The following is a 27,832-nucleotide window of genomic DNA, read 5'->3' as shown; positions in this document are numbered from 1 at the left end:
CTGGGCTGAGTTGGTCACAAGTCAGCCAGGCTCACCGTGGATACCGCACGGCCACTTTCTTGGAACTGACGCAGAGCTGAGTGCCGTCACAGGCTCCCGAGAGGACCAGAAGCCAGCCTACTGGGTGGATGGCCACATTTCCTGCTGCTCCCTTTGCTTCAAGCTCGCAGCACGTGCCTGCCTAATTTAGGCACATGACTATCGTGGGTTGGACCTCTGAAGGCAGGTGGCACTTCTCAGAGCCCTGGACATGAAGAGATTGAAGCTCTGCACCCCCGTTTGCCAAGATCTGACAAGGATCCTGACCACGACTGCGGAGGGCAGTGGTGACAGGGTGCTGGTCACACCAAAGCCCAAGTCGACCGTCCCACATGCGGGCCGCCTGGTAACACTTACCATGTTTGCCAAGGGATGAGGGGCCCGCTGAGGCCTGGCAGGTGGTGGAGACGGGCCACCTCAGCTGGCCTGAGGGGACCGCACCCTGAGCAGCCCACATGGGGATGTGCGGTCCTTCCAGTCCCCAGCCAGAAAGGACTTGGTTGTGGGAAAGACAAGACCTGGAAGGATGTTAAGTGTGGAGCCTCCACGCTAGCTGTGTGAGGACTCCGGCCTTATGGGCATGGTAACTGACGAGGGTGGGGCAGAAGGCAATTTTCCAGTTGAGGTACCTTAAGGTCATAGCCTCCTAACCCGGGAAAGCTCACCCTACCAGGCCGGTTTGTTGGGGAGAGAAATGATGGGAGAGGTGCAGGGGGAAGAGTGTGGAAGTGTAGGGCCTCGGGGCAGCTCTCTCCCTAAACATAGGGAGCAGTCGGGGGGGAGGGAACTAGAGGAGGTAGGCCCCTGCCTGCTCCCCGCCAGGGGGAGGTAAGCCACGCTTTGCCTTAAGTAACCAATCAAGAAACAACCCCACCCCACCCCCCCACCCCCCGGTGAGTAGCTACACATGGGGAAGGAGATAAAAAAAAACAGGGCTTAAGACAAGCCAGCAGTGGACTGGTTGGTTGCTTCCCTTCTCCAAGACCCAGCCCCGTGTCTGCCTTACAAGACAACCTGGCCCTCCTACTCCCAGAAGACGCTGTGTTCTGAGGAGCTGGGTGGCAAGAAATCAAGCAAAGGAGAGTCTGTTTCCCTCTTTGCGATCTCTGCTTCCTCAGATGTAAAGGTAAGACATGCGCACCTGAACTGATCGTGGAAAGGGAAGCGCCCTGACAGCCCTGAATCAACGCCCCGTGCAGATGCTGTGTAAATGCAGGTCACCGCGGGGAAGCCCTTCAGGCCAGGAAAGGAGTCCTGGGGACAGCCTCAGAGCTTAGGGGCTATAAAAGAATTCCGAGCCGAGAACTGTCCAGACTGCCTAGGGGAAACTGCTGCTGCTAAGTCACTTCAGTCGTGTCCGACTCTGTGCAACCCCATAGATGGCAGCCCACCAGGCTCCCCCGTCCCTGGGATTCTCCAGGCAAGAACACTGGAGTGGGTTGCCATTTCCTTCTCCAATGCGTGAAAGTGAAGTCGCTCAGTCGTGACCAACTCTTAGCGACCCCATGGACTGCAGCCCACCAGGCTCCTCCGTCCATGGGATTTTCCAGGCACGAGTACTGGAGTGGGGTGCCATAGACATCCTTAACTCCCAACTGTTACCAATAATTGCCAATTACTGTAATTACCAATAATACTCTGGGATTCCTAGCATCCTTTCAAACAATGTAACTTCAGATCTGAAAATTCCTGATGAGTGGAAAACAATACTACTTTAATTTCCATTTCACCAAGATATCTGAAACACAGGGAGGGGTTAACTCACCCACAACCACTGAGCAACCAGGCCAAGACAACAGGCGGTGATCCTAATCCCTGGCTAAATTCTCTTTCTGCTGAATCGTAACCCAGGTGTTTCCACTGGTGCCCGGGGAGCTTTAAGTAACACAGATTCTCAGGTACTGATTTAAAGGTGTGGAGCCTGGGCTTCAGTTCAGGTGAGGCGTTAAACCCCACCTGGCCTCAGGGCTTCTCCCCACAGGCACAAGGGCTTCGTGAGGAGGCCGGGGGAAGACAGAACTCCCAGCGGACTGAGGCCTGGTAAAGGAGGGACAGCTTTCCAGCAACAGATGGCCCGCAGCTCAGGCCTGGCTCCAGAATAGGGAAGAGATGATGATCAGAAATAGAAATCGCGGCGAGAGGCATCGGCCATGCGCATCACGCCTCATGCAGCTGCCACAGCTTTGACCAGGGAAAACGCTTCTCTCGTCCTGCTTTTTGCCACAGACCCTCCTCTGCTCGGACTAGGGGGAGAGACAAGGGCAGCAGATAGAATACGAATGAAAGCAGCTGAATGGACCACTCTCCTCGAGCTGGGAGAGGATAGAGAGCTGCACCCTTTGAAGGTCGGGGCAGGAGGCTGCACGCAGGCCCTGTTCCTCAGAGCAGTGGGCATCCACTCAGTTACCTAGGGGAGATGACAACCCTTTTCTGTGGTCTAGATGTAGGGTTAGAGGCCCCATCCCAGGTCAATCTCTTGCTCTCTGCCCGGCTCATTCTCCAGGCCTTCCCTTCCCCCATGCTCTTGGGGATCCTAATAAAATAATCAACAGTTGGGGGGAAAAAGGTAAACCTTTATTTGGAAAAGAGAATTCAAATGACCATTTAAACCCCCCTTTCATTTCCAAAACAGAAACAAGTAAGAAAACAAGGAAAAGATTATCTATTAAGCTCCTGCCCTCTGCCATCTTTAGCCATTTTTAAACTACATTGCCTGGCAGAAGAGAAGAGCTGATGGGCCCTAGTTCTAGGAACCAAGGAGACCACCTCAGGAGATGTCCAGGAAGAGACAAACAGAATGGATGGTGGGGTGTGGACAGATGGGCCTGGGGCTCAGACAGGCACATGCCCAGTACCCAGGAAACAATGTTTAAAAATACACACGCAGAGATAAATCCCCCAGAACCAAGGCATGGAAAGCTTATAACCCTGAATGCAGCAGCAGAATCCAAGCTGGGTCTTTGGCTCTCAAAAAAAAAAAAAAAAAAAAAAAAAACGTGAACCTCAGCTAACTGTCCCTAACTTTAGCCTCTCTCAGCTATATCCTCCAGTCCCGCTCTGGGGGCCACATCTGCAGGGCCAGCAGCAGCTACTCTGAGTGATGGGAGGTGTGAGGAGGAGCCGGCCAGGAACACCCCACGCCATGCCCAGCAATGAAAGGCTATAAGGCCTGCAGTGACTCGTGTGGGCGAGGGAGCCCCCTGAATGGGCCAGAGAGGGGGAAAGCAGGGACAACCAGCAGCGGAGGCTGGGCCAGCTGGAGCAAACCCTCAAGCACTGCCATGTCCGCGTCTCGGGCCACTTGTGCCCAAGGCCGCCTTTCTACTGAGAAGGTTTGGCCTGGGCTCAATCTCGGGCTTTTCTATGGGCAAAAAAAGGGAAGGGAATGTGGTCGGCAGCAAACAGTAAAAAGCAGTGGGAGGAGAGGAACAGAGAGCTGCAGCTGAGGTGTGTGAGGCAAGAGGGCAAGTCCCTGAGGTCTCGAGTCCGCTGCCTGTTCTCCTGCCCCAGGACTCCCACCCTCACCCCGGTCCTCCAGGGAGACCAGAGTTTTCTGACAGTTCTTTCTACTCAGCCTTGAAGCGCTCTGAACCTTGAACCACTCTCTCTGCCCACTGACCCTCCACCCGCCGCCACAGGGCAGCCTGGGGAAAGGGCCCAGCCCTGGGGAAAGCACGCAGGCTGGTGAGGCGCTCTGGGCAGGAGGCTCAGAGGCTGCAAAGCCCGGAAGTGCACCCAAGTCTGCGGGGCCCACTTGTTCCAGAGCCCCAATGGAGAGGACCCCCTGGCTGGCCAGATGAATGCCTAATGAAACATAAGATAAAGGGAGAGCAGAGCCCGTGACCCACGGCCCCAGCGTGGCAAGCAGGCTGGTCAGAGACAGGCGTGACCACACAGAAGAGCGCGTCTCAACATGTGCGTGTCTGTGCATGTCTGCAGGAGGGTTGGGCCCTCGGGTCTCAGGCAGGGAGAAGGTCGGGTCAGAAGGCACCACCAAGAAATGGCCTAAAAACAAATAACCAAGGAGATCAGTAGCTCCCGCAACCCTGGTAATCAAAAATCAGTGGGCAGCGCTGGATACATGGAGGGAAGGGGGGACCCCCCGCTTGTGCCTCTCCCGAGGCCACCCCCTCATGTGGCACAGGGTTAGGAAGAGGCTGGGGCGGGGCAGGGACCACAGGCAGAGAATGTGGACAGGCCTGGAGAAAATCTAACCGTGGGGGAGAAGGGAATGAGGAGGGGGTGGGGAGGGGACGTTAAGTTTCTTGGATCTAAGTTTCCAGAAGCGTGGGATATTTCCACAGTCTCATCCGATGAGCTCTTCTGGAAGAGAAGAAGCGCTCTTCCCCTGGGAGCCCATCATGGGGCCGCGATTTCCATCCCGAAGCTAGCCAGTAGGCAGAGGTGGTCTGAAGAGCAGAAGGGGTTGGGTAAGCCGTTGGCAGCCCAGAGGATCTCTTCAGAGAGGAGCGAGAGCCGGCCCAGGAGCTTGAGGGTTCCATCCTGATACAGCCTGCGATCTGGAGCACAGAGCGGAGGCCGGTGGGCGATGCAGCCACCACCACATGTCCCGGGGCGGGAGGGGGCCTGTGGGAGCTTCACCTTCAAGACGCTGCATCTTCTCAGCCACCCACCCTCCCTCTCACCTCCTGCAGCCTCTTGGACGCTCCATAATATGTCAGTGAATGGAGTGAGTGGGTTCGGGGGCTGTACCAAACTAGAGAATGCACCTCCAAGCCCAGAATTACAAGATCTTCCGATTTTCCGAGAGAAGTCAGAGAGTTTCTGTGTAAAATCTGATTTTTAAACATAAAACCCAAACACTGTAAAAGACATGCTTTAAAGAAAATAGGCGTGGGGCTGGCAGACTGCCACACTGTGACTACAGTGAGGGGCGAGAGGACAAGAAACTGGCTGGGTTTCTAACCTCACCAGACCCTCACTAGCCAGCTGCACTGAACAAATCCAATCACCTCCGAGTGCTCTATTTTCATCTTGAGAAAGGAGGGATGGCTTGTTCTGCTACAAAGATAAAAAGAGAAGCCGGGCAAAGGGCCTAAGGGAAGTACGATGAGGATGACCAGCGTCAGGCAGGTCTGAGATCTGCTCCTTTGCCAGGCAGGTCGCAGCAGCCCAAGTCATGTGATCAGATGCCTGACCTACCATCAGCTCCCAGAGACTCTTGGGGGTGGCGTCTGGGAATCCAGGATCCACCAGGCTTACCAGTTCTGTTCCCATTCTCGCAGGACTCAGCTGAGAAGAAGATGTAATCCACTGTCGTTCCCAGACCCAGGGGCATTGTGGTGACCTCTGGGCGGCCGTGCTGGGGCAGGAAATGAGTATACACCGAGGTCAGGTGTAGGCAGTGCTGGATGGTGCCTGCAGTCCTACGGGGTGGAGGGGGCGATAACCAGTCAGCAAACGCTACTGAACTTCTCCCAGGGTCACTTCTCTGTGGATTTTATAAAGCTTTTTAATGGATGACCCCAAATAACTCAACCTCAGCAAGTTCCTTCCCATGCTAACCAGAGATGGAGAGTCTTCGCTAAATCAGCCTAGAAACAGACACATTTATATTCAGCCCTGTTGATGTTCCTTATCCCCCACCCTCCTCTTGCTACCTGGTGAAGTGTATACCTCATGTACCCTTGTCTGTGGGTCAGCAGGCTCTTCTGTGAGGCCTTACGCCCTAAGGAAACGTGCACGGGGTTTTCATCTGTAAGAACCTGGGTGGATCGCCTCTGGCCTCTGCACACCTGTATGTTCCTCCATAACCTTATCACATATTAGGGGGAAGAGAAAACTCAGCAAAGTGTTCCCCCAAATCAGGCCCAGGAAAGCCAAAAGGAGCATCTCTAATACACCTCAATGGAGCTGCGATGCAAGCAGAGGGAACTGGAAGAAAATTACCTGGGGACATCCGGCTCAGACTCAGATGTATCTTCCTCAATGACAGACTCAGCCCAGCCAGCAGGTCGCTCTGTAGAAGACCGGAGAGAGGAGTTTTATCACTCAAAGACAGGGAAGGAGGGTCAGAACTTTGCACCCTGAAACGGCAGTCAGATCCTTGACTGGATTGTTCCAGAAGGGAAAAGGGAAAGAAAAAACATGAAAGGAGGAAGAAAACAATGGACCGGAGTCAGGAACCTCGGGGAGCAGACAGACAGGGGCCTCTGACGCAGACATCTCTTCCCTGGTTCAGCAGCTTTTTAAAAAATTTACACTTTAAGTTTTAGAATAGGTAATAACAGTTACATGGTTACAAAAACCAAAATGTAGAGAAAAACCTCAGTGAAAAGTCTCCGTCCTACTCTGGGGCCCTTGCCACTCAATTCCTCTCCCGAGGGGCAACCAACATTACCAAATCCCTGGTGTATTCCTCTAGAATCTTTTATCCCACACAATCCATTGTGTATTTACACATATCTACATATGTATGCACATACATATGTATGTATACCCTTACACACATATATGCATCCGTACTTACACATACCTATATATATACACACACACACTCAAAGAAAAAAAGACACACGTTACCATTATCAGGAGAGAAAGAGCGAATATTATTACAGGTCCTACTGGGCATGCTACAGTTCCTGGGGTCATAAAGAATCAGACATGACTTAGCAACGAAACAACAACTACTGACATTAGTAAGTGTTATGGACTGAATATTTGTGTCTCTTCAAAATATGTTTAAGTGCTAACCCTCAATGGGACAGCATTTAGGAAGTGGGGCCTTCAGGAGGTAATCTGGCATTGAGGGTGAAGCCTTCATGAATAGGATTGATGCCTTTTTAAAAGGGATCCCAGAGAGCTGTCTCACCCTCTCTCTGCTGTGTGCAGATGCAACAAGTTGGCAGTTAGCAAACAGAGCAGAGTCCTCACCAGAACCAGACCACGCTGGCACCTGGGCCCTGAACTTCCAGACTCCTGAACAGTGAAAAATAAAGTTCTGTTGTTCATAACCCACTCATCTATGGTATTTTGTTTAACAATCCAAACTAAGAAAATAGAATAACAAGGATCAACAAAATTGACAAACACTTAAGACAGACTGACGAAGAAAAAAAGAGAAGACTCAAATTACTAAAACCAGGATTAAAAGAGAGGACCATCACTACCGATCTTACAGAAATTTAAAAATTATAAGGATACAGTTAAAAACGGTATACCAACAATCTAGATGACTTAGGTAAAATGGAAAAATTCCTAAAAAGACAAAAACTACATAAACTCATTCAAGAAAAAGAAGAAAATCTGAATTAGCAATTGTTATATATTATGACCAAGTATTTTTATCCTAGAAATGTAACGGTTTAACAACTGAAAATCAATTAATAGAATATCGAAGAACAAAAACCATGATCATCTGAATAGACAGAAAAAACCTTTGACATAATTCAACACTCCTTTATGAAATAAAAAACCCAAACTAAAAGCAAAACAAAACTCACAACACTAAAAAAAACTAGGAATGGGGCTTCCCGGCTGGCTAAGTAGTAAAGAGTCTGCCTGCCAATGCAGGAGACATGGGTTCAATCCGTGGTCCGGGAGGGTCCCGCATGCCAAGGAGCAACTAAGCCCACGTGTCACAACTATTGATAGTTTGATATATGGCCAAGTCTCAGGAATTTCCTGTGGATATTTTAAAAACTTGTCTTTGCTCTGCCTTTGAAGTTCAGAGTTTAATATGTATCAATGAGATTTACCATACAACATGTTACTTCAGTTCAGTCGCTCAGTCATGTCTGACTCTCTGCAACCCCACGGACTGCAGCATGCCAGCCTTCCCTGTCTATCGCCGACTCCCGGAGTTTACCCAAACTCATGTCCATCAAGTCGGTGATGACATCCAACCATCTCATCTTCTGTTGTCCCCTTTCCCTCCCACCTTCAATCTTTCCCAGCATCAGGGTCTTCTTCAATGAGTCAGTTCTTCGCATCAGGTGGCCAAAGTATTGGAGCTTCAGCTTCAGCATTGGTCCTTCCAGTGAACACTCAGGACTGATCTCCTTTAGGATGGACTGGTTGGATCTCCTTGCAGTCTGAGGGACTCTCAAGAGTCTTCTCCAACACCACAGCTCAAAAGCATCAATTCTTCAGTGCTCAGCTTTCTTGATAGTCCAACTCTCATATCCATCCATGACTACTGGAAAAATCATAGCTTTGACTAGATGGACCTTTGTCAGCAAAGTAATGTCTCTGCTTTTTAATATGCTATCTAGGTTGGTCACAGCTTTTCTTCCAAGGAGCAAGTGTCTTTTACTTTCATGGCTGCAGTCACCATCTGCAGTGATTTTAGAGCCCAAGAAAATAAAATCTCTCACTGTTTCCATTGTTTCCCCATCTGTCTTCCATGAAGTGATGGGACCAGATGCCATGATCTTAGTTTTATGAATGTTGAATTTTAAGCCAGCATTTTCTCTCTCCTCTTTCACTTTCATCAAGAGGCTCTTTAGTTCTTCTTCACTTTCTGCCATAAGGCAAGAGTCATATGTATATCTGAGGTTATTGATATTTCTCCCAGCAATCTTGATTCCAGCTTGTGCTTCTTCCAGCTCAGCATTTCACATGATGTACTCTGCATAGAAGTTAAATAAGCAGGGTGACATATACAGCCTTGACGTACTCCCTTCCGGATTTAGAACCAGTCTGTTGTTCCATGTCCAGTTCTAACTGTTGCTTCTTGACCTGCATTCAGATTTCTCAGGAGGCAGGTCAGGTGGTCTGGTAGTCCTATCTCTTGAAGAATTTTCTACAGTTTGCTGTGATCCACACAGTCAAAGGCTTTGGCGTAGTCTATAAAGCAGATGTTTTTTGAGAACTCTTGCTTTTTCAATTATTTAACGGATGTTGGCAATTTGATCTCTGGTTCCTCTGCCTTTTTCTAAATCCAGCTTGAACATCTGGAAGTTCACGGTTCATGTATTGCTGAAGCCTGGCTTGGAGAATTTTGAGCATTACACTAATAACGTGTGAGATGAGTGCAACTGTGTGGTAGTTTGAGCGTTCTTTGGCATTGCCTTTCCTTGGGATTGGAATGAAACCTGTGCCAAGAGCGATGCTTCCTAAGGCCCACTTGACTTCGCATTCCAGGATGTCTGGTTCCAGGTGAGTGATCACACCATCAGTTTATCTGGGTCATGAAGATTTTTTTTGTATAGTTCTTCTGTGTATTCTTGCCACCTGTTCTTAATATCTTCTGCTTCTGCACTCATTTCACATGCTAGCAAGGTAATGCTCAAAATCCTCCAAGTTAGGCTTCAACAGTACGTGAAGCGAGAACTTCCAGATGTACAAGTTTGATTTAGAAAAAGCAGAGGAACCAGACATCAAATTGCCAACATTCGTTGGATCATAGAAAAAGCTACAGAATCCCAGAAAAACATCTACTCCTGTTTCACTGATTACATGAAAACCTTTGACTGTGTGGATAACAACAAACTGGAAAATTCTTAAAGAGATGGGAATGCCAGACCACCTTACTTGCCTCCTGAGAAACCTGTATGTGGGTGAAAAAGCAACAGTTAGAACCAGACATGGAACAATGGACTGGTTCAAAATTGGGAAAGGAGTACAACAAGGCTGTATACTGTCACCCTGCTTATTTAACTTCTATGCAGAGTACATCATGTGAAATGCCAGGCTGGATGAATCACAAGCTGGAATCAAGACTGCCAGGAGAAATATCAACAGCCTTAGATATGCAGATGATACCACTCTAATGGCAGAAAGTAAAGAGCAACTAAAAAGCCTCTTGATGAGGGTAAAGGAGGAGAGCGAAAAACTGATTTAAAACTCAACATTCAAAAAACTAAAATCATGGCATCTGTTTCATAACAAATAGAAGAGGAAAAAATGGAAGCGGTGACAGATTTTATTTTCTTAGGCTCCAAAATCACTGTGGACATTAAGTGCAGTAATGAAATTTAAAAGACACTTGCTCTTTGGAAGGAAAGCTATGACAAACCTAGACACTGTATTAAAAAGCAGAGACATCACTTTACCGACAAAGGTCCCTATAGTCAAGGCTATGGTTTTTCCAGTAGCCATGTATGGATGTGAAGTTGGACCATAAAGAAGGCTGAGCACTGAAGAATTTATGCTTTTGAATTGTGGTGCTAGAAAAGACTCTTGAGAGTCCTTTGGACTGCAAGGAGACCAAACCAGTCAATCCTAAAGGAAATCAACCATGAATATTCATTGGAAGGACAGATGCTGAATCTGAAGCTCCAACATTTTGGCCATCTGATGCAAAGAGTAGACTCACTGGAAAAGAGCCTAATGCTGGAAAAGAGCCTAATGCTGGAAAAGACTTAGGGCAGGAGGAGAAGAGGCCAACAGAGGATGAGATGGTTAGATAACATCACTCACTCAATGGACATGAGTTTGAGCAAACTCTGGGAGATAACAAAGGACAGGAAAGCCTGGCATCCTGCAGTCCATGGGGTTGCAGAGTTGGATACAACTTAGCGACTAAACAACCACCATATCCAATTAAGTGAAAGTTGCTCAGTTGTGTCCAGGCCAGAATACTGGAGTGGTAGCCTTTCCCTTCTCCAGGGAATCATCTCAATCCAGGGATCGAACCCAGGTCTCCCACAATGCAGGAGGATTCTTTACCAGCTCAGCCACAAGGGAAGCCCATATCCAATTAAAAGGAATTCCAAAAACAGGAAGCAGAAAGTAGAAAATTATTGAAAAAATATTACCAGCAAACCATCATGAAATTTCAGAAATCAAGGGATTAGAGAGAATGACCAGTCTCAGGGAGGCAAAATATGTGACATACAAAGAAAGGATCAAGAATCAAAATAGAAGCAGACTTCTCCCAGAGTTTGCTCAAACTCATGTCCATTGAGTGAGCGATGTTATCTAACCATCTCATCCTCTGTTGGAGCCTGCAAGACAATGGACTAAATTACTTTCCAAACTAGACCTTTACCCTTACCAAAACCTCATACAAGTGTGAGAACAAAAAACAGAAAAAAAAAAAAATCAAGTGTTTTTGTTTTTGTTAGCACATGAAAAGAAAAACCAAAGAGAAAGAAAACGGATTCCCTCAGCAGCAAGTTCTCCTCCTGCAGCTCTGTGTACGAACAGCACCTCTCTGGCAGTTACAAGGGACCCACGCCTCTGCCTGCCCCACCAGGCCTCATGAGCACACTGGCCCCAGCTGCCCCCATCTGAGCTAAGACAGCTTCCTGAACCATTCAGCACTGGTAGCAGCAGAGAAAGTAAGGTCTGCAAATACTTGGGAAAAGGATAGTAAGTTGTGCAGAAATAGGCCAGTGCGAAAACTGTACTTTGAATTTTCCAGGTTCAAAACCTGATCAGGTCGCCTTTGCTCTGTGGCCATCTGGCCAGTTTGTAAATAGTAGTTGCTGCTGCTAAGTCACTTCAGTCGTGTCTGACTCTGTGCGACCCCACAGACGGCAGCCCACCAGGCTCCCCCGTCCCTGGGATTTTCCAGGCAAGAACATTGAGTGGGTTGCCATTTCCTTCTCTAATGCATCAAAGTGAAAGGTGAAAGTGAAGTCGTTCAGTCATGTCCGACTCTTAGCGACCCTATGGACTGCAGCCTCCCAGCCTCCTCTGTTCATGGGGTTTTCCAGACAAGAGTACTAGAGTAGGCTGCCACTGCCTTCTCCTGTAAATAGTAGTTAGTCCACTGTCTTACAAAAGTCATCTATTGGCAACTGTTTTTTTTTCCTAGAATGCACTTAACTAGGCTCACGGTTTATTCTTTCATGTTAAAAGACCCAAAGCTCTGTAAATAAATGGAAATATGCAAGTGCTCACGAAAAAGAAAACACAGTAACCCCTTTCGGTGTCTTTAAGAACCATACTGGAAAGAAGAAACCACTAATAGTTAAAAATATTTATAACAGGGGGACTTAAAATTTAGATTCCCATCTTATGAAGTATTCCCTCAAAAAGAGAATGAGGGAGCGTGAGAATCACAGTGTTTCTTTTTTTTCATTTGTGTGATGTAAAACACACTAGCACATCCAATGTCAACTTGTGGGAAAGTCAGACCATCACTACCTACCACTGAGCTCCTCTTGCAACTCAGATGCTTCCCATTAAAGTCAGTATCACAGTCAAGTTGGCAAGTTTTACTGTGCACAGTTGGGCTGGATGACTCTGGCAGCAGATTGGAAATATTATTTGATAGCACATCTAAACAAATCCTCCAGAAAAAAAGATGACTCACTATGATGTCCTCGTACTGAACTCGTCTTTCTACCCATGGTCTAAAACTGATGGTAGCTTTTTAGACTTGGGGTCTTCAAAAAAGATTCATCAGGAGCCTGTTCAGCCCTGGATGGGGCTACTGAACAAACAGAAAGGCATGTTCACAGTTTGTGGAGGATGGGTGTGTTTAATCTCAATTTTGAAAATACTGCTATTATTGGGCACTGTTAGTGAACTGGATATTTTCCCCCTACATAATGATTCTACTTACAAAGTGATTGTCAGTATGTATTTAAAGTTCTTATTTTGTTATTAAATCAAAATGCTTATTTTATGTTTCAAGTACAGTACTGATTTTTTAAAAACAATCTCTTCTTAACATGGAATTACCTATGTGGGATCCTACTACTGTTTAACTTGAGGATTCTGAATTCTTAAAACACTCATCCACAGCTTCCCTGCCTAAGTCCAACTGATACAAGCACTTACCCCAGTTCCTGGCACATGCCAGTCGCTCTGTGAACAATTTTATTGTTACCACCACAGCTGTAATAATACATTAGAGCTTTGCAATTAAAAAAAAAAAACAAAAAAAACCCAAGCCATTGAAATGCTCACTTCTTTGTGTAAAATGCCAGTGCAAGTTAAATTCCTTCAAGAAAACAATGAGTTCATTGCTTACCACCAGTCCTTTTATTAATACTACAGTTTTTTCAGTCACTGCTTGGTCATCTTAAGTTATTCTTCTAGCATTTTCTTCAAGAATGAGTTTGGAAAAAAAAAAAGAATGAGTTTGGGTTGAGTATAAAATTCTTGAGACATACCTTCTTTCCTGGAAACTTTGCTCTCCAGTGTTCTAAAGTCGAATGTTAATTTTAAGAAATCTGAAACCTACCTAATTATTTTTACCTTTAAAGGTAGCCCGATTTAAAAAAAAAAAAAAAGGTATCCCACTCTTTTTGGTTCAGTTGTCCAAAAGATTCTTTCATCTTTGACTTCTGTTAACTTCATTAGGAGGTCTTACTGTCAATTCTCCTATGTCAGTTTTCCCTGAGATGTGGTACATCCGTCTCAATCCAAAGATTCAGATCTCTTCATCTGGGGAAAATCTTCCTTATGTCCTACCTTCAAATGTTCCTTTTGTGCCATGATATTATTGGCTTTCTTCCTTGTAAATGCCTATTATGTATATGTTCAATCTCTGTAACTCCCACTCCCGTCATATTCTCCCCAGCACTTTCTATCTTTCCTGGCCTCTGCCTCTTGTTTTCAACAATGCCTCTTCTCTCTTGTGCTGCATCTAATTTTGGCTTAATTTTAAGTGATTTTTTTTCACTTTTTATTCCACTTCTTTCCTGAGCTCAGCAGCTTACATTTCATCCTCTGGATCTGCATTCCAAGTAATGGGCATTTTCCTTATGACACAGGGTTGTGTGAGTCCTTTTAACCTTTACGTCTCCCAGCCAAAAGAAATGTGCAGCTCCGTAAGCATTTCATCTCCCCCCTGCCACTTAAACAGACTGTTTCATGCAAAGATGGCTTGATTCCTTGATCAGTCTTTCCTCCAATGCCTCTCTGGACCAAAAGGGTTCATGCAATTTCATTTCACAACCTGTGCGATCCTATTCCTGTTGATGAAACAAGGGATTCTGATTTTGTGCCTCAAGGTTCACGCCTCACCATGAGAAATGAACCCTGCTGGTCCTTTTTGAGATTCATACACAGTCCCACAGACAAGTCTCTCCACACCTCCTCCAGCTGGATTGCCAGTGCTTCTTGCAGCCATTCCACCTGTGCTGTGCTTCCCAATTTCAGATATCTTCAGGTCTCCTGGCGTTCTCAAAGATGGAGTTTGATTTTTTTTCTTTTCCATTCTCCTTGTTGCTTTGCAGTAGTAGTTTCAAAGACAAGAAGTGGACAATGTCAAGTATATACTCTGCTATGTACCATCTGAAAGTTCCCAGTAGGAGTAACTTTTTATTCCAACCAGGAGTACTGTCACCTTACGATTTTCACGTCTGTTTTCTCTCTCATGTATGCTGTACACATGCTAGGTATGTATTAGCAACTTTAGCTTACAAAGCTTCTGGCATACTCAAACCTGGTTAGAACCCAAGTCTCTTGATTCCTAGTCCATGTTCTCAACACGTTGCACATGGCCAGTGAACCTCACTGACCTTCCCCTTAAGTGTATTTTTTACCAGAAGCTGATATCTAAGAATTATACCTATAGAAGACTAAAAACCCACATAACTGACAAACATCAGAAGTGAAGAGGAAAGAAGACCAAGCTCACTTAGTTGGACAAGTCAGGGAGCAAGCTGAGCCCCCGTTACCTGGCTTAGTGTCTGTCACTCCTTCCAGAAGAACCAGTCCCACAGGTCGCCGGCAGGCCATGCTGCAGAAGCGGAAACGCAGCAGGAAGTCTCGGCTATACTTGCGTCTCTCTGTAGACCAGGGAAAGCCATACAGTGAAAGAAAGGAAGAGGAGTCACGTGCTGGGACTTCCTCAATCCCAAGAAGCTTCCAGTGCAGGGACACAGAGGGAGTCTGGCCCTGAAGACGAGGAGATTTTCCAAAAGCTATGACGGACAGTTGTCCATTTCACTGGGGGACCACGAGGAGGACGATGAAAAATATAAAGGAATGTGCTCAGAAAACTGAGGGAATTACGCCTTCTCTTGTCAATGAGGTGCCAGCTTTCTCCCAGAATGGGCAGGGAGGGACAACCAAGCGAGACGATGGCACGTGCTCACCTGAGCTCGTGGGGTGACAGGAGGTGACATACTGACAGTAGTCAGTGATACCCAGGGAGCTGGGCCACAGTGGGGCCTGCAGCTTCCTCTGATAAAGCTGATGGGAGAAGTCTTCCTGTCCAGATACCTATGAGCAAAGAGCAGACGGCAATGAGGAATCCGAGATGGAGAAAGAGAGAAGCCCGTGTTTGGGGACATGCGGACATACACACACACAGTCACACACTACATACAAAACACGTCAGTCTCAGGGGAAAGTTAAACATAAGGAACTAATTAAAGCTATTTTTTGTTAATTAGAAACACTGCAATGTCCACGAGACAGGGATAAGGGGAAAGAGAATAATGTGAAACAAAGAGAAGAGAACCATGTGAACACAGGGTCCCCTGAATTTCACCTTGGAAAAATTTACACTACTCTGCCAGGGAGTATCCGCTTTCAAGGGCTTTAATTTGCCATGGGAAAAGGTTTATTTGGATCTTTGGATCTTCTGGATCGAAGTCTAGCATCTAAAGCCCATTACTGGGAAATCACAGGGTCAAACCAAACGGGAAATGCACCAAAGCACTTTACCGTATCTACGCCACCGTCCTCGGTCAAAGCCCATGAGCAGCCTGGGAGCGGACCGAACGTAGTAGGGGAAACATTCGGCAGCATCAGTCATCTGCACATCTCCAATGCGTGTAGCAAAATCCCCTTTATTTCATTTACAAACAACAAATATTTGAATGCCAACTATGTGCAAGACACTAGCCATGTGCTGGGGAGATAATCTCTCTGCCCGCAAAGGACAAACATTTTCAGTATGCCATCAGAAGAAAACACACCTTCAACTGAACGGCCATTTACTAGCCGTGTCACTTTGGGCAAGTCAGTTAACACCTCTTGGGTTCAATATCCTCTCCTATTGAATGGGATAATAATACCACAGACAACCAAGAATCTCGACAACAATAACCACTACCAATTATTGACTGCTCCCTTTGAAGCAGGAACTGGAAAACACTCTATGTGCATTATTTTAATGAATCCACCAAAGAAGACCCTCAGAAGTAGGTCTCATCATATTCCCCAGGGTCTGATGAGGCCAATGGGGCTCACGGAAGGGAAGTAACTTGCCCAAGGTGGCAGAGCAGGGATCTGAATGCAGGACTGTCTGGCTTCCAAATGAGTGCTCTGAATCACTTTGTTTAATGGCAGCTGTCATGTGGGAGGCCCTTTTCAAGTCTACTTCTCATTCCCTGAGCCCCTTGGTAACAGCAGCAGCCTCCTGGCAGGATAATGCCTTCCTCTTTGCATGTGGCAACCAGGACATCGCTGGCACTTAAGTAACCTCATTAAAATAAAAGCCCAAAGGACTCGACAATAATTCAGTCATCTTACGTCCTTTCTCCACTGCGCCTTGCCAAAAGTTAAGGAACAAATTGGATCAGCAGGGGCAAAAGAGAGAAACAAGGAGATTAAGTGACATATAAAGGAATCAGCACAAGCTGAATGCTCCTCAGCAGGGCTAAATGAACCACAATAAAACTGTAATACAGCTATGTTACAAAGATTCAGCAGTCAATAGGAATGAGATAGATACGTATGTACATTGTTGAGTAAAAAAAATAAAAGCTAGAAAATGAAATATACAGTAATATGTCACGTTTATAAACACATACAATAGATTAGATATCAGCTGTTAGAAGCAGTCTCAGCATAGTATTGGAGGGCAAGAGCCCTGAGGCCAGACCGCCTGATTACAAATCCTAGCTCCACCACTAACAACCTGCACAAACTAGAGAGAGTAAATGACCTAACTTTCTCTCTGCCTTAGGTTTCTCACTTCTAAAATAGAAGCAATGATAGAACTTGTGGAAACTGATGAGTTAACGTAGGTAAAGTGCTTAAAATAGCATCTGGCAGAGTAAGTGATTAACAAATAGAGACTATGACAGTTACATCACCACAGCAGTTTAGGTAGCACTGCAAAAGCACAGAAAATGACCTGGAAGAACACCACCAAACTCTGAACAGTTATTACATGACTCTAAGGGGAGAGGTGGGAAAGGCCGGTAATAAAGCAGGCTTTGGTCTTAAGCCTGCTTTATTACCAGCCTTTCCCACGTCTCCCCTTAGAGTCATGTAATAATCCTTGAATCCTTATAGAGAGGTACTTGTGTACATCTGTGCATTTACTTATGTACTTGTAAACTAAACATAAATTAATGATAAAAACTGAAAGGATTCCAGTATACCAAAGGCACTCAAGAGCTCCTAACTTCCAGGTGTGGGTACCAGAGCTAACAACAGGACAAGAGAAAGCCGGAGGGAGGCAGCACAGGTGTCCCTTGGGTCCCTGCCCCACAAGCAGCCCTGCATGCTGCAACCCAATCCCCCTCTAAGCCAACCCCACAGTGGCTGCTCCCATCTCACCTTCCAGGCTGGCATCCCGTGGTACTGGAGCTCCCCGTCCCTGATGAAGTTGTAGAGAGGCGAGTCGGGGACAGAGTTCAGGTCCCCACACAGGACGATGGGGCAGTGGCTGCCATCTGACAGCCTGGCCACCTTGTCCACTTCAGCCAGGAGAATGGCCATCTGGGCCAGCTTGACGTCGCCCCGCCGTGGGTTGTACAGGACATGGGTATTTGCCACACATAAGGGGGCCACCGAGACTTGCCCCAGGCCTTCTGGGACCAGTGGCTGCAGCAGCAACACTAAGCCCACGTTGTCCCGATTGAGGAGCTCCAAGCCAGGCCGAAAGTACTCCACGGGGCTGGCGCAGAGCAGACGGAATCTCGTGGGCTTGTAGCAGACAGCACAGCCATCTGTCTTACACCCGGTCCTCCTCTTGTAGAAACAGGTAAAGCCTGCAAGGAACACCCCGCCAAGGAGATGGGTCAGGGCCCTTGACCCGATGGCAGTAGCCCAGGTGTGTGCACCCAGTGACCGCTCCTGCTGCTCAACACGGGGGAGTCCGTGCCCTGACACATCCCTGGGTTCTGCAGAGGTTCCCTTACAGCGGTAACCAGATGGCTGTGCAGCTAGAAGGCGAAGGAGGGACAGAAGGGTGTGATAGGAAACGCATGGACTCCAGGGTGAGACAAGTTGGAGTCCAGGCTCCACAAGCTGTGAGCTTTTTTATTTATAGCTTTGTGACCTTTGAGCTAGCCACTCAAATTTTCTGAACCTCAGTCTCCTCCCTATAAAATGGGTATAATAATTTCAGCCTCAGAGAGTTGGTAAATAGATGTAAATAAATGGCAATGGACGTCAGAACTACTTTAAAACTTCAGGACTCTTGTTTTTCTTCTAACTCCACACGAGGGAGCTAGCTCACAGGTGAGAGGGTTTACTGAGAAGAAAGAAGAGATGGTGCATTCAAGAGAGGGCAGACAGGGTGGGAGGAAAAGAGACTGGCACACGCGCCAGGGAGCGGCATTACCCATCATTCTCAGAGAGGGCTCCAGCTGCTCCCAGTAATGATCTTCCTGGACTTCCTGGAGACACAAGATCTGGGGAAACGACACAGAGACCAGTCACTCCACGGTAACGGAGGGCACCGCAGTGCGACTCCCTCCCCATGAGCAGATGCTGAAGCCACGTGGGAAGCTGCCGTGGGTCTCAGGCTGGGCCACACTGACACTTCCTCTGGGGGCTGACTCTTCCCCGATTGCCACTGCAGCAAAGAACAGGCCCCAAGTGAAGGTGGATTTTCCTGCTCCTTGAATCCCTCAAGTCTTCCTCCCTGCACAAAGGCACTAGCGAGGGTGTACCTATGGAGAGGCGTCTTAGTATCTGTCCAAAACTCATTTACACCGGGCAGCAAGCTCCCATCCTAAGCCGGGCTCCAATCACATGAACAACTGTGGGTGAACTCATTTTTCTAAGGGCACAGGGAAACAGCCAGGGTCCGGAGCAAATGCAAGATGGCACACCCCCATCCACCCCACCCTCCCCGCCCGCCTTCGCTTACGTCCGGGTCCCAGTGCTGGAATTCCTGCATGAGATTCGCAAAGCGATAGCTCCAGTTCAGGATGTCTGGGTGGCAATGCAGATAGAGCTCGGAGCTCTGCTGCATTAGGTCCTGGGCCAGGATATTATAGGACATCAGAGTGAACTGGAACTGAGGGCCATCCCCTGCCTCCAGGCCCTGAACATCTGGCTGAGTGGAGAAATCCTCCCAGTCTCGCCACAAGATTTCTGCAAAGGGGTTGGGAAGAAGAGGTCCGTGGTTGAGTCCATGCTATCCACAGGGCCTACCATCTCTACTCCTGGCGCTCTGATACTGTGACAAAGTTCCCTTTCTCATTTTCCCTGTAATCCATCCCTTTCTGTGGTGATCTGAACAACACTCTAAGGACAGCCTCAGACCAGAGTAAGCTCCACAAAGCCAGAGATGATCTTGGCTTGTTCACCACTGTATCCCTAGTACCTGGCATAATACCTGGTATTTAGTACACTAAAGTCAAGGCTATGGTTTTTCCAGTGGTCATGTATGGATATGAGAGTTGGACTGTGAAGAAAGCTGAGAGCCAAAGAATTGATGCTTTTGCACTGTGGTGTTGGAGAAGCCTCTTGAGAGTCCCTTGGACTACAAGGAGATCCAACCAGTCCATTCTGAAGATCAGCACTGGGTGTTCATTGGAAGGAATGATGCTAAAGCTGAAACTCCAGTACTTTGGCCACCTCATGCGAAGAGTTGACTCATTGGAAAAGACTCTGATGCTGGGAGGGATTGGGGGCAGGAGGAGAAGGGGACGACAGAGAATGAGATGGCTGGATGGCATCACTGACTTGATGGACGTGAGTCTGAATGAACTCCGGGAGTTGGTGATGGACAGTGAGGCCTGGTGTGCTGCAATTCATGGGGTTGCAAAGAGTCGGATACAACTGAGCGACTGAACTGAACTGAACTGAAAGTTCACTAAACATGGCCAGCAATTCCTCACTTTTGATAAAGCCATGGGTCTCCGGGGAATCACTCAGATGAATGCGCTTAACAGTCATCTGAGATTAAAGACATTTCTAGAGTAATCTCAGCCTTGGCTGTTTTCTGACCTCTACACCTAGAAGGGCCTATAAAACCAGAAACTGTAATGTGTCCCCTATATCCTCTGGAGCAGGGAGCTAGCTGTAGAGTGGATTGCAAACCTATGTGAGGCACAGCCCTCATTCTCCAAATTTTAACTGAAGCCCAATATGTAACACAGATAAAAATGGAGTTATCCTGTTTGGGGCACAGAGCGGAGTCCCTGAGAGCTCTCCACCCCTACCCCAGGTTCCTCCAGAGAATCAATAACACAGAGAATGAGAACTGGGGTCTGCTTTCAGTTCTACCACTACCTAGCTACATGACTTTCAGCATGTCCTGCCACCTCTCCGAGCCTTGATGACTTCATCTCAAAAGGCCACAGGGCTAGATGAAATGACCTCTAAGGCCCCTCTGGATTTGCCGCTGCAAGTCTCAGAAAACCAAAATGTGGCAGCAGAGCTCCACAAAAAAGGGCCTTCTCTTTAGCAACGGCTTTGCCCACCTCCGAGACGACCGCTGCCCCAGCTCACTCAACCGGCTGTCAAGACTCACCATGATACGGGATTTCCACTGGGGGAGGCTGCAGCTGCCCCAGACCCTCAAAGGGCCAGACGGGAGCCTCTTCCTGGGGCACAGGCTCCGGTGCGATGCTCCAGGCCACCACCGCGGGGTCCTCGTCCCACTGCTCTGTGGCCAGCGCACCCACAGGGAGGACGGCACAATCTGTGTACTGGCGGCCGGTCTGCACAGGCACTGCTGCCCACATTGGGCCCTCGACCTCCGGCAGCGGCTCCTCCTCTCCTAGCACCTCGGGAAAAGGCTCCTCCAGGTTCTCCGCTGCCCGCAGGTCACTCAGCTGCCTGCTGGACCACGTGTCCTCCGGAGTAGCATCCTGTTCTCCGGGATTATCCATCAGGAGGGCCAGGCTGCTCTCGGCGAGTCCCTTATCTACAAGGGGACCGTCACTCACAGTTGACAGCACCTGGCTCGACCCTTCTTCCCTCCACTGCTGCAGCAGGCCCTCACACTCCTCCTGGTCGGGGCCCCGAGGGGCCATGGCAAAGTTGCCTTCTACCTGGGAGGACGAGCTCTTCGCCAGGAGGACATTTTTCCGACATGTGAAGAAAGCATCTAAAAAGAAAGCCAAAATACCATGTTACAAGATGATGGCATCATTCAACTCACACTCCTCTCTCAACTTCTGACGTAAGTCTCACGTGCGTGCGTGCTCAGTCGCTTCAGTCGTGTCCGACTCTTTGTGACCCTATGGACCGTAGCCTGCCAGGCTCCTCTGTCCATGGGATTCTCCAGGCAGAATACTGGGGTGGGTTGCCACGCCCTCCTCCAGGGGATCTTCCCGACCCAGGGCTTGAACCTTGGTCTCCTGCACTGCGGGCAGATTCTTTACCACTGAGCCACGGGAAAGCCAATAAGTCCCATATAAACAAGAATTATATCCACCGTGCTCATTGTTGTATCATCACTGAACCTGCCCGTTTTAGGGTCTGGAACATAATCATCACCAGAGCCAAGTGCTTACTATGTGTCAGGCACTGTTCTAAGTACTTTAAAAGTATTTTAAAAGTACTTTAAAAGTAATTTACATGGTAGGGATCTGATAAATACTCTGTGCGTGAATGATAAGAATGGCTATCCCATATACTCGAGAACAGAGATGATCACATATAACCACACTCCTTTTGTCTGGAGGTTAAGAATCCTATTAACTTCAACTCTCTGGTTCTAAGAGCCACATGACACTGGAAGCAGCTGCTGCTACTGCTGCTGCTAAGTCGCTTCAGTCGTGTCCGACTCTGTGCAACCCCATAGACGGCAGCCCACCAGGCTCCCCCGTCCCTGGGATTCTCCAGGCAAGAACACTGGAGTGGGTTGCCATTTCCTTCTCCAATGCAGAAAAGTGAAAGTGAAGTCACTAAGTCATGTCCGACTCTTCGCAACCCCATGGACTGCAGCCTACCAGGCTCCTCTGTCCATGGGATTTTCCAGGCAAGAGTACTAGAGTGGGTTGCCATTGCCTTCTCCCTGGAACCAGCACTTGACCATAATCATAACTGTGGGTTGTGGCCCAGCACTGAAATGAACAAAGCTGTGTGACCTTAGACAATGCCCCTAGTGAGATGGACTTACTCTTGACTGCAAAATGAGGACGAGGGAACTGTGAATTGGATAATTCCCAAGAGTATTTCTAGTTCTATAAATTTCCCCGTCTATGAATGCATTCCAATAGGAAGTAGACAAAAAGGGTGTCTCAAAATCTGGACAATCTACCTTTTAGCAAAGGCCTGGGGTCCTCTTCCCAAAGCTATTTACTCTACTCATAAATCTTCACAAATATCATTATCAGCTTTCCCATTCCATAGCGCTCTAGAGGCTGCAATCAGAAGGTGCCAACAACTCACAGCAAGAGACAGCTGCCACCTCTCTGCTACAGCAGCCACAATGACAGTCAACAGGCAAAAGAAAGTAGGTGGGAAAAACTCTAAAATTAGAAGCCCCAAAAATCCAAGCACAGTGCTGTGGTGCAAACAAAACGTCCCCCAACCAACACACACTAGGTGACTTGTTTATATCATCCAAGTGACATGGATGATGTCCCTCCATCACTGGAGACACATTTCATAAGTTCCTTTTTTTAAGGCAAGAAAAACTTCAAAATGGTTCAAATGTTGAAAGACACTCTTATTTATGGCCTGTGTGGATATAGGTCCCTCAAACCTCAAAGTGGTTTTCAACCGAGGGTGATTCTGCCCTCAGAGAACATTTCCACGTTGTCTGGAGAAACAGCGGTCGCCCCAGCTGTGGGGACGCTGCTGGCATCTAGTGGTTATAGGACAGAGAGACTGTGAGCATCCTGCAGTGAGAGAGGCAGCTCCCCAGGAACCATCAAATGTCAACAGTACTCAGAGTGGGAGACCCCGCTTTACACCCACGTGCCTGGTTGCTGGCTTTAGTCTCAGGGACTCGCTAATTCACTGCCCTTTGAAACATCCTCTATTTACACCAAATGGCAGAAGTTCTTTGATTTATATGTGTGAGGTTACTAGTTTTCAAATTTAGCAGGTTTTGATTGGTGGTGGTTTGTGTCTTTCAGCAGAATTCTTTTATTAAAAATAGAAAATCTGTAGAAGCCAAATGCACAAATACAAATGGGACTACTTTAACAGGTGTGTACCTATGAATGGGGGGAGGCCCACACCTATGGGTGGGAGGGGGGCCAAAACTCTGGCTATTGGTCAAGAAACCTCTGGACTAGAGCTCACTAAGTATAGGTCACTGAGGCTGCCATTATGAACGCTAGCAAAGCTCAAGAAACAGCAGCAACATGGTTAGAGGAATATGAGATGGTCCTCTGAAAGCAATGGCTTCTGTGGAGTTCCTCATTTCTAAGGAGTATGTATGCGTACACAAGACATTCTCGGATTCCTGAATTGAGTGCCTACTATAGTCTGGGTAGTATGTTAGCAGTAGATAACAGTGAGCAGAACAGACAGCCCTGCCTTCCTGGAGCTTGCATTCTAGTGGGCAGATACAAACATGCATGTACATACTTTAAGTGTTTTATATGAAATATGAACAGAAATCACACACACACACAAAAGCACAGAATGCACAAAGCTGGACCTATTTCTAAGAAATAGAAATTACTCTATTCTAAAACTCCTTCTTAGTCTGTCCTGTCCCCTAAAATGCCAAAGAGAAGTCCAGGAGTTCTGTGCGATCTCCGAGAGGAACGGATGGTCTCTTAAGAACCTCGGAAAAGTCAAAGGCCAGGGATGGGGTGCGCGGGCAAACCCTGGCAAAGTTAAACAGTAACTCTTCTCCAGGCCGCCGCTGAGCACTGCCTCCACCCACGACATGTCTAAGCGCACGGAACAATGGCTTCAAAGATGAGGTTTCAACGTGTCTCTGGATTCTGTTGTTTTGCAACCAACGACTCCGCAGAGAGGCAGCTGGGAAAGGCGACTGTGGAGTCGACCCAGGGGAAGGCAAGGCAAGTCCAGGTCTTCAGTACACAGACCCTTAAAAGGCCGAAGGGCGCCTGTCCACGGAGAATTCGGGCACTCGCCTGGGCCCCCAAGGGGGCCAACCCTCCCTGACCCCCCGAGAAGTGACTCAGCGGGCCCCGGCGCCTCTCCGCGCCCGCGGGGCCAGAAGTGGGGGAGAGGGGGGCTCCCGCCCCTCCCCCAGCCGCCTCCACGTTGTAACTGTGGCCCGACGCCTCCAGGCCACCGGCGTGAGAAGGTCGGTGGGGGGTGCGGCCCACGAGGGTCGCCGGCCAGGCCTGGGCCTCACGGAGTCCAGGATAAGCCGGTCGTGAGGCCGGCCGCGCAACGCACGCCGCCCAAGACCCCGCGGAGGCCCTGCCAAGGCAGGCCTGGAGGCTTGGCACCCGCCCTTCAGGACGCGGGGCCGGTACCTGAGAGGGCGCGGAAAAGGCGCGCGGCCGGCAGCAGCAGGTAACACAGACACGACGCAATCATGGCCGGCCGCCCGCGCCCGCCGCCCCTTCTTTCCGCCGCGGCGAGCCAGTCTCCCTTCACTAGCCCCGCCCCCGGATCCGCCCCGCCCCCGGGCCCACCCCGCCTCTCCGGCTCCGCGCCCCGCCTCCCCGGCCTTGCTCACGTGACCCCGCTGCGCCTCAACAACAACTTTATTGGGCGTGCAGGGCCAAGATTGGGAGCCAGTTCCCAAGGCAACCGAGCGGAGCCGGCAGGGCCTGGCTCCCGGAGGCGGCGGCAGCTGGTGCTCCGGCAGTTGACATTAAACCCCTCCTTGCAGCCCCCGTAGTGTTATTACTAGTCCACGGTTTTATTTCCACTTCTGCCACCTGACTGAGTGTCCACCTTGGGTGCGCCACCTAACCATTCCTTCCATCGGTTACCACGTCTGTAAAATGAGGGGCTAGACTTTGTCTCTTTAAGGTCTCACCCAGCATGACTTTTGTGATCTTGCCCTTCTCTGCTTACATTGGAGACAGAAAACTCTTGCTCATTTTTCTCCTCTTCTTAACTCTCTTCCTCAGCTCAGATTTAGGTCACACATGGAGTCCATTCCTTGCTTCAGCACATACGATTTTGTCTCCTGCCTCATCCTGTTCCAAAGGGGCCCTTTCCCCCGTAATTTGGAAGAAAGGGAGTGTCCCACTGTTAAGGGAGCCAAAAAGGGAGGTGGTGAACCCTCCACAAAGGCAACCGGACCAATCTGGTTGGTTGGTTCATTTTCCTCCGGGTGTCTGTGACAATGCCAGGCACATAGTAGGGACTAGATAGTTTATCTAGTCCCGAAACCTTGTTGACAGAACAAAATATGTGTCACTAAAATAAGGCCAGTTCTTCCACCAGCTCTGTGCTACCCAGACCTCTTTAATCCTGTCTTCCCCTTTCCCACTCTCCATCCATCGCCTGCCTGACCACACTGTAAAGAAGGAGCGACCTTTCGGTATCCCCAGTTTCAGTACCCAGTGTCTGAGCCGTGCGATTTCCGGTTTGGGACTGGCGCCTTGGTTGTTCCGGGAAGCCCTCTGGAGAGTCACCAGATCCAGGACCAGCTGGGTACATCATAACACTGCAAGGCTGGAAGGAGGAAGGAGGAGTCAGTACCAGTGGCCTTCCCACCCTGGCCCCTTAGCTCTAGAGGCGGCGTGTGCCTTCCTGCAATCCTACTCTTACCTTCTCCAGGGATGAAGCAGAGGCCACTGGGGTAACCTGAAGATTGGGAAGCCTCTTAGGAACTAGCACATAACTACCTAAGGAGCCCCCCAAATCAGATTGACTTCCTTAATATGTGCTTAAATAAACCTTCCTTGCATGTCCTTCCATTTTGTCCCAATAAGTTCCAAATCAGATCCTAAATCAAGGCACTTATCTGGAGACTCTGTGTGTGTGTGCGTGTATTTAGTGGCTCAGCCGTGTCCAACTTTTTGCAACCCCATGGACTAGAGCCCACCAGGCTCCTCTCTCCATGGAATTCTCCAGGCAAGAATACTGAAGTGGGTTGCCATTCTCTTCTCCAGGGGATCTTCCCGACCCACGGATGGAACCTGGGTCTCCTGCATTGCAGGCAGTTTCTTTACCACTGAGCCACCTGGGAAGCCATATCTGGAGACTAAGTTATGGTTCCCTTAGCCCTTGCAAATATTTTTAAAATACAACTTCCTAAAGCTCTTATCCCAGGGCTGTGACTTAACAGGTCAGATACAGGGCCCTTAAACACTCACCAAGTTATCCTAATACATGTTCTCTGCTACAGGACCTACCCTCAGCTGGGCTATTCAATGTACATGTGGGCAAAATGTGTCAGGCCAACTGATGCCAGGTTCTTTCAGAGACTTTTCCTTAAGTCAATTAAGTGAGGCTGGCTTCATTTTTTTCCTGATCCATAGTCAGCTGTGTTGGAAAGCATCACAAGCTTCGGAGTGCAACCACCTCAATTCAGATCATGGCTCTGACTCTGTTTGAGGAATTACCTAACTTCTTGAAGCCTCAGTTTCCTCACATTGCCCAACACAGGGTAAGTTCTCAGTGTTTATTATTAAATATATCCTTTTGAACTTAGGCCAAAAACAGCTATGGCTACTGCTAACGTTAGTGTCATCTTCCACAATTCTGGGCAGAAATGAGGGTCTTCCAAACTATAATGTAGCATTGCTAAGCAAGCCATAATTGCAGATCCAAGGAGACTTGATCGGGAAAAGTGCAGCCTCAGACCTCCCCAGTCAAAGGTAAATTACAAGTATCATCTACACCATTTGCAGCCTCATGTCAGAAATATTCTGAACAAGGGACCACAATTCATTCCCAACTGTGATTATAGTGCAGGCAATGATAGACATCTGTCTCACCCACTGAATAGTTCAAGGATACCGAAGTCCCTAGTAACCGTATACTCCTAGTAACATTGTTCTGGAAGAATGTGCCAGATTGGTCTGAGTTGATGCATTCATTCATTCATGCTTTCCCTGATTTGTGCACTCAATATATTCATCAGCAATGTACCAAGCACTCATCAAAGCTTCACCCCAGTCTTTTCTTGACCTCAGGAGGCCCACTTCTCTTTCACCAAAAACTCTAGCCCCGGACTCACAGTCTGCCCTACCTCAAAGTCCTCCTATCATCAATGTGGGTAAACCACCCCAAATCTGAAAAGCTCACTGTCACCACCTCCTGGTGACCTCATTTCCACCATACTCCAAACACCCTTGATGTACCATCATCGGATACCGCTCCACCTCTGAAATCATAAATTCACACCCCCCGCTTTCATGGATCACCTCACGGCTTTCTGCCTCTCTCACTTTCACCCCTGCAACATCTGTTCTTTAACTCCATCGAACCCGTGAGCCATTTTAAGTCACTTCCTGCTATCCACAGTCTTACCCTCTGTTCTTTGACAACACCTGCCTAGGTAAGTTAAACCATATTCTCCTTCTTGGCTCTTACACCTGGGCTGCCGAGTGCCAGGGAATATAATTACCAACGGCACAAAGCAGAGCTGTTGGTGCGCTGGTCTGCAGCCTCATTTTAGCCTGTAACCTCCCCGCAGCCATCCTGTGTTCTTCCCTAGGGCTCTCCCTCCTATTTCCACAATGGCCATTCTTTTCAGACTTGCTGTTCTGTTGCTTCCCTTCCTGCTTTGAAGATCATCTCCCTACCAACTTGAGAGGAAAAAACAGAACCACTCAGTGAACACTCTGTTCCTGGTTGCCGCACCAACACGCCGGCCAGCATCAATCACCAACTTTTCCTCTTTCCCTCCTAGCACAGTGCTGACCGCTCCACCGTCTTGGGCTCC

General features: G+C 48.4%; 1 protein-coding gene across 1 annotated transcript; it reads right to left on the bottom strand.

Moving 5' to 3' along the window:
• Positions 1 to 1,841: 1,841 nt before the first annotated feature.
• ANGEL1 (angel homolog 1) lies at positions 1,842 to 24,581 on the bottom strand. Its single transcript, XM_005889623.3, has 10 exons — positions 24,459 to 24,581; positions 20,573 to 21,151; positions 18,962 to 19,188; positions 18,431 to 18,500; positions 17,422 to 17,855; positions 15,003 to 15,129; positions 14,583 to 14,693; positions 5,950 to 6,019; positions 5,263 to 5,426; positions 1,842 to 4,559 (listed from the first exon to the last, which is right to left on the bottom strand). Exons 1-10 carry the CDS (start codon positions 24,520 to 24,522, stop codon positions 4,399 to 4,401), a joined length of 2,007 nt encoding a protein of 668 aa, XP_005889685.3. The 5' UTR covers positions 24,523 to 24,581; the 3' UTR covers positions 1,842 to 4,398.
• Between the last annotated feature and the right edge of the window lie 3,251 nt (positions 24,582 to 27,832).

Source organism: Bos mutus, chromosome 10, assembly GCF_027580195.1.
Source record: "Bos mutus isolate GX-2022 chromosome 10, NWIPB_WYAK_1.1, whole genome shotgun sequence".
Lineage (NCBI taxonomy): Eukaryota > Metazoa > Chordata > Mammalia > Artiodactyla > Bovidae > Bos > Bos mutus.
The sequence above is the reverse complement of the archived record's forward strand: the minus strand, read 5'-3'. Positions and strand labels throughout refer to the sequence as shown.